General features: G+C 34.1%; 4 protein-coding genes across 7 annotated transcripts in view; 2 read left to right on the top strand and 2 right to left on the bottom strand.

Moving 5' to 3' along the window:
- Positions 465 to 3284, top strand: LOC104734256 (transcription factor-like protein DPA). Of its 4 annotated transcripts, none has more exons than XM_010453786.2 (10): positions 465 to 571; positions 995 to 1145; positions 1253 to 1314; positions 1429 to 1472; positions 1656 to 1727; positions 1820 to 1960; positions 2063 to 2131; positions 2402 to 2500; positions 2614 to 2684; positions 2796 to 3284. In XM_010453786.2, the coding sequence occupies exons 2-10, from the start codon at positions 1027 to 1029 to the stop codon at positions 2995 to 2997; spliced, it is 879 nt and encodes a 292-aa protein (XP_010452088.1). In that variant the 5' UTR covers positions 465 to 571; positions 995 to 1026; the 3' UTR covers positions 2998 to 3284. The 4 variants fall into 4 exon arrangements, with proteins under 4 accessions (XP_010452088.1, XP_010452089.1, XP_010452087.1 ...); XM_010453787.2 differs by having other exon boundaries at positions 470 to 612; XM_010453785.1 differs by lacking the exon at positions 465 to 571 and adding an exon at positions 595 to 703.
- Positions 4885 to 6582, top strand: LOC104734255 (dof zinc finger protein DOF5.1-like). The gene is made up of 2 exons (XM_010453783.1): positions 4885 to 4996; positions 5303 to 6582. The coding sequence occupies exons 1-2, from the start codon at positions 4943 to 4945 to the stop codon at positions 6449 to 6451; spliced, it is 1203 nt and encodes a 400-aa protein (XP_010452085.1). The 5' UTR covers positions 4885 to 4942; the 3' UTR covers positions 6452 to 6582.
- Positions 11742 to 12252, bottom strand: LOC104737800 (60S ribosomal protein L36-1-like; the record flags this gene model as incomplete). The annotated part of the gene is made up of 2 exons (XM_019234373.1): positions 11742 to 11920; positions 12050 to 12252. Coding segments are annotated over 2 exons (243 nt in total), but the record flags the coding sequence as incomplete, so codon positions are not given.
- Positions 12575 to 12631, bottom strand: part of LOC109128306 (60S ribosomal protein L36-3-like) — a 3057-nt gene continuing 3000 nt past the window's right edge. The window contains exon 4 of the mRNA XM_019234429.1: positions 12575 to 12601. Within this exon, the coding sequence (XP_019089974.1) occupies positions 12575 to 12601 (27 nt within the window). The remainder of the gene's footprint in view (positions 12602 to 12631) is intronic.

The raw sequence follows: 12631 nt of genomic DNA, 5'->3' as shown, positions 1-12631 counted from the left end.
AAAAAAAAAAAAAAAAAAAAAAAAAACTATCTCACACGTTGAAGCACTAACGTGTGTGAACTATATATGCATCTTTGGGGAAAAGAAATATAAAAAAAGTATGAAGATTACTTTTTTATAGTTACAAGTTGATGATACGGACCATGTCTTATAAGACGAAAAAATCAAAGAAAAAAAAAACTTTATAAGCGATAATGTTAGTCAATAATAACCTAAATGCAAACGTACCAAACATTTTTCAAGATTCAGTGAACTTAATATTATTATTTTGTTTTTTTTTTGTTAATAACAATTGGATCGAATACACGGACACAATTAATTATCAACGTCAGAGACAGACAGATAGAATTTTATTATTTATACGTGTCTTGGTTTTAAAGCATATAAGCCCAATGGGTAACAAAGGCCCATTTAAATCCCCGCGAAAGAGCAAAAAAACGACGCCGTTGCGGTTGGGTTCGAACACAGGGAGTGCGTGCGTGTTTTTTGTTGAGCCTTATGGCTTTTGAGGAGATGGGCTGCTATGGAGAACAGTGTGTGTGTTGTTGTTTATAGCGGGAACTCTTGCTCAGTAATTTCATCTCCTATTTGTTTCTTCTTGTTCGCATAAGAGTAATAAACTAAATAAAAAAACCCTAGCAAATCTCATCTTTTTTTTTTTTTTTTTTTTTTAATTCTCCGCCATTGGAGGATCACTGTGTGGGTTCGTCTTTGAAACTGATTTCGTCTTTTGAACAGATTTCGAGCTTTGGGTTTATATATCTGTGTATCACTAGGGTTATACGCTAGATCTCATCGAACTGGTTGATACCCATTTCATAATTTTTTGTTTAGCTTTTTGATTGTTGGGTTTGAAATTGGAGCTTCACAGATAATAATCAAATTTTAGGGTTTTTTTTCTTCTAGATTGTGTGCTCGTTTTTTAGTCAACAATTGATTTGAGTCAAGAAGAGCTAATATGAAATTAATTGTTTTAAAAAAATAATGTGTGCAGAAGGAGGAGAAGGTGGATTTGTGTAGTAGATTATGAGTATGGAGATGGAATTGTTTGTGACACCAGAGAAGCAGAGACAACATCCTTCAGTGAGCTTGGAGAAAACTCCTGTTAGAAGGAAGTTGATTGTTGATGATGATTCTGAAATTGGGTCAGTCTCTGTTATTATTTGTACTACTCAACACACAAGTTTCTTCTTCTTTTTTTGAGTTTGAGCTTATAATGTCTTTCATTGGATCTGTCTTGTGGTGTAAAAAGATCAGAGAAGAAAGGGCAATCAAGAACTGCTGGAGGTGGGCTTCGTCAATTCAGTGTTATGGGTCAGTTGATTTCTCTCTTTCCTTTACTGCAAAAAAAAAAAGCACCTTTAAGTATTGTATTGGTGAGTTGAATGTGGTTTTGATCGACTTCACTTTCATGTGGATTTTACTCAGTTTGTCAGAAGTTGGAAGCCAAGAAGATAACTACATACAAAGAGGTAAAACTCTCTTTCTCCATTGAATTAGCTAAAGATTTGTTTTGGTCTTGAAAGTTTTCATTTTAGTATGCATTACAATTGATCTTCTAAGTATTCACTTCAAGAAGCTTTGCTCTTCTATAGCGACATTGTGTTAGAAAATGTAGATAACTATGTTTGAGACTGTGGCTCTTGTGATTTCAGGTTGCGGACGAGATCATTTCAGATTTTGCCACAATCAAGCAAAACGCTGAGAAGCCTTTGAATGAAAATGAGGTATTGCGAGATGGCAAGCTGATATTTATCTGTCTTGAGTTATTGAAATTACAAAAGTTAGTTATAACAGCATTCTCTTATTGTTCAATTAGTATAATGAGAAGAACATAAGGCGGAGAGTCTATGATGCACTCAATGTGTTCATGGCCTTGGATATTATCGCCAGGGATAAAAAGGAAATCCGGTGGAAAGGACTTCCTATTACCTGCAAAAAGGATGTGGAAGAAGTCAAGGTTCAGCTTCCAAGCTTGCCCTTTTGGATTTTCTTCTGTTTTATTGCTCTCTTGATCGTCTTATTTACTATTCGTTTTGGATATCGGATGCTCGTATTGCAGATGGATCGGAATAAAGTAATGAATAGTGTGCAAAAGAAGGCTGCTTTTCTTAAAGAGTTGAGAGAAAAGGTGATTCTCTTTCGTTCTTTTTTAAATGTTGATGGAAATCTTTATGCAAGGCTTACAATTCAAAGTCTTGTTACGCATTGCTAGATATGAGAAAAATTGTTGATTTGGCAGGTATTCTAGAATTTGTAAGCATCTATTTACTTTGAATTTAGCATTTTGTAGTAACCACATATCTACTTCGTGTTTGAATCATTTGATGTTGTCTTAATGAAATGATAATGGTCTTTCTACGTTTTGTTTATATGCTGTCCCAAATCCTGTCGTCTTCAGGTCTCAAGTCTTGAAAGTCTTATGTCGAGAAATCAGGAGATGGTTGTGAAGACTCAAGGCCCAGCAGAAGGATTTACTTTACCATTCATTCTACTTGAGGTACTTTGAATCCCTTGTCTTCCTTAGTTTCATGTTTAGTCTCTTGTCTTCCTTAGTTTCTTTTTCATGTTTTCGATATCTTTATCTGTCTCCATCTCAAAATCTCTCTATAGACAAATCCTCACGCAGTAGTGGAAATCGAGATTTCTGAAGATATGCAACTTGTACACCTCGACTTCAATAGGTAGTAAACAACATTTCTATTCAATCAAAATCAAAATCAGTTTTGTCATGTCTTAAATCCGGAATTGAAATCTTCTCTTTGTTTCTTTCCCCTTGACTTTGTTGTGAGCAGCACACCTTTCTCGGTGCATGACGATGCTTACATTTTAAAACTGATGCAAGAACAAAAGCAACAACAAAACAGAGTTTCTTCTTCATCATCTACACAGCAGCAATCTCAACACAGCTCTGCTCATTCTTCCTCCAGTTCTTGCATTGCTTCTGGAACCTCAGGCCCGGTTTGCTGGAACTCGGGATCCATTGATACTCGCTGACCAAGAAAACTGAGATTCTATTCCCAAAGTCTCCAAGAAGAAGAAGAAGAGCAAGTGATGATCTAATTGGTATACTACAAAATTATACATCTGGTTTAATGTTCAACTGGGAGAGACTGTAAAATGACAAATTCATAGGCCAACAAATGTTTGTTTATCCAATTTTCCTTTTTATTGGAACTTTCGTGTAATATCTCACCAGAAACCGAGTCGGTTTACTTTTATCTGGGATTATTGAATTAAACCAAACGTAGCCGAATTAAACCTTGGCTATCTTGTTTACTGTACTGTATGTAACTAAAACACTAAACAATTTAAGTTTCCGGTTAGGTCCGGTTCCCGAAATAGCGTTAGGCGATTTATATAGTTAAGTTAGGTGTTCAAATTACGCGCGTGTACTACGAAAAATCTAAAATTCCAATTCCCATGCAAAAGAAAAAAGACATCGCGGCGGTTCGAGGGAAAGAAAAGCAAAACAAGTTGGGGACACTTCGGAAGAATGTTGGACTGTTTTAATTAATTTACTTTATATACATTTTTAAATTTTCCTGTATTTCAACTTAATCAACTCATCTCTAACAATTTTTAATCATTTTTTTAAATATATTACGAGTAATTAGTGTTGTTCCATTTAGTCCAACCTCTCCTTTATGTTTAATTCGTATTTTGAAAGAAGTGGAACCTCATCTTGTTAAGATTCATCGTTAAGTATGTGAAATTGTGATCAATCATTTTCGTTGATATTTCTTTTCTAGCTTGGTCTCATATGTTTTCAAGTTTGTTGGCTGACGGTTAATTTCTTGATATGATTTACGTTTTTCTCTTTTTATTTTTCATTATGCGTCAATATGTTTGACTTTATATTTCACATTTTGTTTATCCTTTGTTCAGTAAATCTACACATTTCGAAATCTACAAAATCGTCCCCGACATCATCACATCACTAAAGAGAGCTCTTTCTTTACTGATATTACTGCCGATTAATATATTCAAGATAAGTGTTTAATTACTTAATTAATTAAAGCTGAGGTATATATACACGTAATATAACACAATTAAATGCATATATAACTTAGCTGCAGTGGCGGATCCAAAACATAAAATAACATCATTTCTTTTACTTAAATGAAAATAATGAAAAATTTAGCTGATATAATCCATATATAAAAGCACTAGCTAGTGTCAGCTCTAATTTTCTTATACAAGAACTAAGATATAACAACTGCAGTTTTTTTCTTGAATACTAACTTCACCTATACCCAACTCTTACGTACGTTTATCATCTTTTATTTTGTATTTGATATTTTGCATGGTAATAAAATGTTTCTAAAGTTCATGACAAACATCAATATTTATCATTCTTAGTGTGGTATCTTTTTATGTATTTAAATTGTTATGAATTTTACCGACTTTGATTTTTGAAAAACACAACCAGTCAAGCTTAGTACTTTTTTAATATATATATATATACATATATATATATATTTATAATTAGCACACACAGTACAGATAGCAGTATTGACAGAAAGAGAGAATCAGAAAGAAACTTATGAGTTAAGCAATTGAACATACTCACTCTCTCCTCCACCTTCCCAAAACCCTAAGCAAATTTGTATATAATATATAAAACAAAAAGAGCCTTGCAATAACACTGTGGACACACTCAAATCTTATATTTTTTATTCATCTATAAAATAATCAATATAATACTCAAACATATTCCTATATATATATACATATGTGGGTATGTATATATATGAATAAAGGTTCTTCCTTTACCTTTGCCTTCTCTCTCTATCTTTCTCTAAGCTCTCCTCTCCTCTTCTTTTCTCTCATATAAGCCTTCACCAAAACAAAAAAGCTTTAATTCCTTTATTTGCTCAAAAACAAAACCATAAAAAAAAAAACTAAAGAGAGAAATATCATCCAAGAAGAAAGATCAAATATGGTTTTTTCTTCATTTCCTACTTATCCTGATTCGTCAAACTGGCAACAACAAGTAAGTTCTTGATCCGGTCTCTTCTTTTTTTTATTTCTTAATGGGTTTTGTTGGGTTTGGTGGTTTTATAATTTATGAGGGGACTCAAGAATCATTCTTTTTAATGACATAAAGAGAAGATTAAACAAACAAGAAAAGAGGATAATAATATTCTTGTTCCTTTTGTCACTTTTAATCTTTGTATATTTTGTGGTTGAATTTGAATATACTCATAAAATTAATTCTTTCTTCCCCTTCTTTATTAATTTTTTTCACAAATTCTACAACTTTTTGCGTTGTTTTTGAATCATTTTTTGCTCTCTTTAGCATCAACCAATCACAACCACCGTTGGATTCACGGGAAACAACATCAACCAGCAGTTTCTCCCTCACCATCCCCTCCCACCGCAACAGCAACAAACGCCTCCACAGCTTCACCACAACAACGGTAACGGTGGAGCCGGTGGTCCCGGTGGACCTGGTGGGTTAATCCGGCCAGGTTCGATGGCGGAAAGGGCAAGGCTAGCCAACATACCACTGCCTGAAACTGCCTTGAAGTGTCCAAGATGTGACTCAACCAACACCAAATTCTGTTACTTCAACAACTACAGTCTCACTCAACCTCGCCACTTCTGTAAGTCATGCCGTCGTTACTGGACACGTGGCGGTGCTCTAAGGAGCGTTCCCGTCGGTGGCGGTTGTCGTAGAAACAAAAGAACCAAAAACAGCAGCGGTGGAGGTGGCGGTAGCAGCAGTAGCGGTAATAGCAAGTCACAAGACAGCACCACAAGCAACGAACAATACCACCACCGAGCCATGGCTAACAATCAGATGGGACCACCGTCTTCTTCATCGTCTCTGAGCTCGTTGCTGTCTTCTTACAACGCAGGACTAATCCCCGGACATGATCATAACAACAACAACATACTTGGACTTGGATCATCTTTGCCTCCTCTCAAGCTCATGCCTCCTCTAGACTTCACTGACAACTTCACCTTACAATACGGTGCCGTGTCAGCTCCTTCTTACCATATAGGCGGTGGAAGCAGCGGCGGAAGCGGAGGAGCGGCGGCTCTTTTGACCGGTTTTGACCAGTGGAGATTCCCAGCAACAAACCAACTTCCTTTAGGTGGCTTAGACCCGTTTGATCATCAACAGCAAATGGAGCAGCAAAATCCGGGTTATGGTTTAGTTACCGGGTCGGGTCAGTACCGACCTAAGAACATTTTCCATAACCTTATCTCCTCTTCGTCTTCTGCTTCATCAGCTATGGTTACAGCCACCGCCTCGCAATTAGCTTCAGTGAAAATGGAAGATAGTAACAATCAACTCAACTTGTCTAGACAGCTTTTTGGAAACGAACAACAGCTTTGGAATATTCATGGCGCTGCTGCAGCACCCACGGCAGCTGCGGCAACTAGTTCGTGGAGTGACGTCTCTAATAATTTCAGTTCTTCTTCTACTAGTAATATATAATCAGTTACTCATCTCTCTGAGGAATCTATTGTGATGATGATGATGCTCTTATTAATTTCTTGTTGGGTGTAGTATGATCTTATGTACTTGGTTTGAAGTTAGTACATCAATCGATCTACTAGGTTTTTGTTTTCTGTCGTCCCTTTTTTTTTTTGGATTATCCTGGTTGGTGTTTTTAGGTTTAAATTAGGGTTTTTATATTGCAATTTTTATTTTTCATGTTTTAGTATGAAGATATAATCATACATGCGTGTAGTATGTTCTAGTAATATATTTTACTTATTTATAATACTGAATGGGGTTTTATACATGATCAACTCCAATGCAGTACATAAAACAAAGTATTTCTGTAGCAGCAGCTACGTATAACCATGACAAAGTATGACACATTTATTTAGTTAATTAAAATGTCTCGAAACTAAAATGGAATTTAAAGTTGGTGTACGTAAATTTCTGGTCGCAAATGTAATTCACGATAATACAAATATATATATATATACACACACATTACGATAAACTTAGTTACAAGGATACTGATAGGTTTGAGCGCATTAATAAGAATTCTAGTACAGGTGACTTGTAAGAATTTTATGTTTCCTTTAAGCCGTATATGAAGTTATGAACTTGTCATTACTAAGTACTATATTGTGGAGACCTTTTGAGTCTAATTTCTTATAAACAAATGAAAAGACTCTAAATTATAACTTTACGAGTTTATGAAATCGGTCCAAATTCCGCATAGTTTTCTGATTATTCCGTTTTTAAAATTATAGAGTCTTTTACGGAATACTTTAGTTAGACTTTTTTATGATTTTGATGTAAAGCAAAGAAGAATCTATTTGAGACTTTATCTACAAGCTAGCTATTTGAACATCTAACTAAACTACGTATACTCGAATGCGTAGGTTTTTTGAACTAAATTTTCAATTTAACACGCATTACTACAACAATGATTTTCAACTGTTGAGTGTTTTTCTATTTTTGTTCGACATCGCATATGATTTTGTAACAATTAGTACATGCAAATATATATAATGACATATATAACAGAGTGTTTTAAAAACGTGTGATGATTTACATATCTTGAATATTTTTTTTGTGCTAAATAAAAATTTAAATGGGAAAAAATTATATGACATATGTGATAGTGATTAATTGTATAGTAATAGTATTACCTTATAGTACTTGCATCAAGCATAGTGATTATAGAATGATATATAAGTGCAAAAGACTGGAAGTAATTAAGGGACAATGATTTCGTTATGCTCTGCAAAGGAACGTTCTTTGTGACCCCCGAGAAGTATTGTCTAGTTCCCCAGTCTTTGCTTATTCAAATTATCAAAAAAAAACTATAAAATATTTCATAGTAAAGATAATATTTCTCGTGTGTTTATGTATAAAAATACGTACATATATAGTGGAGATCAACCCGCCCTACTAAATATATCAATAGATTAATTTTGCGCAATGCATGCATGATCGTCGGTAATGCATATGATCGGTTTCGAAAACGACGAAAGAAGATAAGTCGACAAAAAAAAACCAACTTGTATATAGCGAGGATAACAAATGATAAATTATTTGGTTTTTCACTTTTTAATAAAGAAGATGGTTATTAGTTGAGTACCACATGAGTGAAAGTGTTAACTAATACGGAAAATAAATATTGATAAACACAGGACTTTAGAGGAATGTTGCTTTACCAAGTAGAAGACAAATCTTGGAGAATGTCTGAATTGAGTTTAGGTTTGATGTTGATGAAGATTTGAAAACATTATTAAATGTGTAATTAGCTACTAGACACTAGTTAGTATGAACTTTGCTGCCAAAAAAGAAAAAAAAAACAGTACTACGAACAATAGAATATAAATATTTATTGGATTCAGATAAACAAATACGCAAAGGAGACTGAAATCTAACGACGACCGAATCAATGTCGGAACAAAGGAGCAAGAAAAACGACGCGCCTAGGGAGAGAGCAAGAGGCTCGTGACCATCACGGACCACTAGGCGACAAAAGTAACGGTGCGTCAGGGGAGGTGGGAGCCACGCGCAAGAACCGAGAGATTCGATCTAGAAATTACACGCGCTTCGATGCACGCGCATGAGAATTCGAGCCTCCCAAAAGAACAAAAACAAATTCACTACAAAATCCCAAAACCTCTGTACTTCTGATTTTTTTCCCCTTACATGTGACTGACAACTAAACTCGGTACTTCTGATTCCACATCACCAATTTTTTTTTTTCTTTTTTGTTTAAAATTGGTGATATTAGTACTGCTGAATTTTAACCACAAATTTTACCATTCCATGATATCTAGAATCTTTACCAAAAAAAAATTAGTAAATATATACAACTTGATTGTTTAATTGCAAGTCCGTTGACATTAAAGAGTATATATTGGCAAAGTGAGGCTTCAAATTCACGATATATATATATATATATATGTCTCGATCATAAATTCAACAAAATTATTAGTACGGGCCAATCATAGGATAAGAGAACGAATGGTTGGAGCTATTTCCATTTATCTTCATGGTCGTGTACTCGTATATTATAAATATTCTATTCGTATCCAAGTCTTAGATTCGGTCATAGGCTATGACTCAATTGTCATAGCATAGGTCGTTAAATGGTACAAACCAGACCTTGAAGGCGGACCAGCGAATCTGAACAATGTTTTTCCACATTGGGATATTGTAGGTAAATATTTGTTGATAATAGAAAATTTCGTGTTAACGTCACGTGGAAAAAGATGATACACACATATATGCGGGACTTCCACGTTTAAAGTTGTTTGGTGGTAATATTGATATAAGAACAATATAACATATATTCACTCTGTTTCAAAATATAGAATGTTTTAATTAAAGCACACAGATTAACAAGTTTTTACTTTTTACAAGTTCAACCAATAAAAAATAATATTATATAATATAAAATATTAAACTAATTTAAAAATTGCATAAAAATTTGAAAACATTTTAAATTATGAAATAAAAAAACTTATTTAAAACATCTTATATTTTGAAACGGAAGGAGTATATTTTAACTATAAAATTTTTTTGTCACTATAAGTCTAGAGCATGGAACCTTCTTGACCCGAAAACCCAAACAGGATCTATACATATAGGGACAAAACATACACATGAATGTATAAACATCAGGATCTATACATATAGGGACAAAACATACACATGAATGTATAAACATCAGGATCTATACATATAGGGACAAAACATACACATGAATGTATAAACATCAGGATCTATACATATAGGGACAAAACATACACATGAATGTATAAACAAGTATGCTATATATGCGTATGTACTTATACAATTTGCGTTTATATAAGTATAATATAGTCTTCTATTATATGCACTAGCCAAAAATAATGTATGCAACAAGATACCTCCATGTATAGTTTTCTGCGAAGATCATTCTCATTCTCTCTTTACAGTAACTTCGCAGCTTTTACTTTTCTGAGACTAGTTCCTTCGCTTGACTGATCTTTGTTTACTCGTTAATAGTGTCATAGTGTAGTGTTGTGGTACTTGGACTTCAGGCTCCAATTGGTAGTGGTACTATATATAAAAACAATATACCGAAGTCTGTGCAAGAATAATTGTTGTATGAATGGAATGATATATGATCACTGAAAAATATTATTTTCTTCCTTAAAATTCTCTAATTTTATATTATTGTAAGATTGGTAAATCTTCAAAACTAATTGCGTCCGCTATGTCATTCTGCGTAGTAGTATAGTAATACAGGATCGAAATGATTCAAATATTCAATTATATGAATATATCTAGACTATGACCTATATTCTATAGTGCATGTGTTGGATATTTAGTTGTCCTATGAAATATTCTAACCAAGAGTGTGCCCACTCTCTAGCTAGTCTTTGCCAAAATTTTATTTATATAATTCCCCTCATTATAAATTTTGGCCAAACCCCCAAAAAAAAAAACAATGAGGGGTCCCTCAACTCTGGACCTTTTTGATATGGCTAAGTAAAATTGTCGACGATTTCCTTAACAACGTTATGCAACTCCTACGCCTACTCTTATCATTACCATTGACAATCTCCCGCTAATTAATTAGCTCCATTTTTTGTTGTTGAGTCTAATTATGATTATCGATATAAACTATTACTAGTAACAAATATAGTTAATTACATTACTGTTCTTGTGTTCACATACTAATTAAACTAGTATTAGATGGGACCTTCCATTTCGTGATTAATTTTAATTAACTTTCTTTCAGAAATATGGTTTCAAGGCAACTCACATATTTAAACTTCCAAGTATAAAGTCTGCAAGCCCTATTGTTAAGCCAGCCTAAATTTTCGTTGACTCAAACCAATATTAATGTGAACAGTTAGATCCAAATTATCGGAGTTCAATAGTTTCATGGATCTTAAATTTTAGGATGTAAGGGAATCATAAACTATCCGTAGATTTCTTTTCTTTCCTCATAGATATACATGTATCATCTTTGTCAGTTTACTGGTAAAAGAAGTTTTCTTTTCTTTTTGTTCACTTGTCTCAATCGTTGCCCACAATCAAGGCGGGGCCTTAGGTTATTCACCACCTTTACGTACAAATTTCTCACATATCTGACGTCACAATGGATTTACATATATGTGCTATGTGATTGGTACATGCACCAATCATTTTCAAATTTGTACAACAATTTGATTTCCTTTAATAACACAAGCCATGCACCTCAAGTTGCTGCTATCCTTTTTAACTTGACCAATAACTAAGAACCACATTTAACACACGTATGTGTACCAATGCATATCCATAAACGTTCATATGTTTCTTTTTTCTTGTTATAAGGATAATAGTTTCGTCCCGACTTACATCAGTCTATATTTAACTTTTTACCCAAATAATTTTTTTTTATAAGAAAATCGGCCATAGTGGCCGATAACAGATGATTGTGACGGATGATGATGACTGCCCATAAAAAGTTGCTTGGTCCTTAAGAAAACACACGAGGCCTAACAAATCGTCACATATCAGTATTACATATATCACATTAAACATAATAGCTTTGTGGACCGTTTTTGCTTAGCTCACTACTACTTTTAAAGATCACCAACATTTCCAACTTTTAAGCACATCAACATCGATTGAGCAATCATTGTAACGAATATTTGAAATCTCGAAGTAGGCCCAATAACGAAAGACTACAACATGGGTCGTCAAGGAAAGTTCGTTTCTAAACCGGATTGAACCGGACATAAGACACACACCCGGTTAATCAGAAGACAAGTCGCTCCAAAATGGTTTCGTTTCATTTCAAACATTAAATCATCTTTGCTACAAAGTATCCAAAGAAACATTAGGCAAAAATTCTAAAAACACAAAATTCGAGGAACCACGCTGCTGAACCAACGCGAGTCACTACTGCATCACTTCTTCTTCTCAGTTGCAGCAGCACCTCCACCAGACCTGCAAAAATACCAAAACCAAGTTTAAATCAGCAAAACAGAAAAACATTTCATTATGAAGGAGCAAAGTCTTTTAGTTAGCTGCATAATTAAAGATTGAAGGATGGAAAAGAAGAGAATAGAATTATACCTCATCTTGCGGAGAACACTAGACATCTCCTCTCTCTTTCGCTTGGCTCTCTTGTGGGTTCCCAACTTCCTCTTGGCAACTTTGAGAGCTCTCTTGTCTTTACCGACCTTCAAAAGCTCAGTGATCCTCTTCTCATAAGGAGCAAAACCAGCAACTTCCCTGATGAGGGACCTGATAAAGAGAGTTCTTTTGCTTGTTTTCTGTTAACAAAAAAAAAAGAAAATACTCATATCAGAAAAACCCTCAACAGGATATAACTCATCAGATGAAAATGATAACAACACTTAGAATGGAGACAGATTACCGCAAAACAACAAAACAAAAAGAGAGTAACATAGGCAAATCGGATTTTGAACAAGGCTACAAAGAATCAAAAATACAACAATATCATACTGTGATAAAGACAATAGAACTTAATCCCTTTCTACATATTCAATAATCTGTAGTAAGCAGCGATTCCAATTGTTTTGTTTTCCTATAAGTTATACTAAAAAACCCATGATCTTGACCTATTCTACTTAAAATCTAACCAAGCACAGAAGTTAAACAAAACTGACCATTAAAACATGAAAGCAAGTAAAG

The sequence above is a fragment of the Camelina sativa genome, chromosome 13, assembly GCF_000633955.1.
Source record: "Camelina sativa cultivar DH55 chromosome 13, Cs, whole genome shotgun sequence".
NCBI lineage: Eukaryota > Viridiplantae > Streptophyta > Magnoliopsida > Brassicales > Brassicaceae > Camelina > Camelina sativa.
The sequence above is the reverse complement of the archived record's forward strand: the minus strand, read 5'-3'. Positions and strand labels throughout refer to the sequence as shown.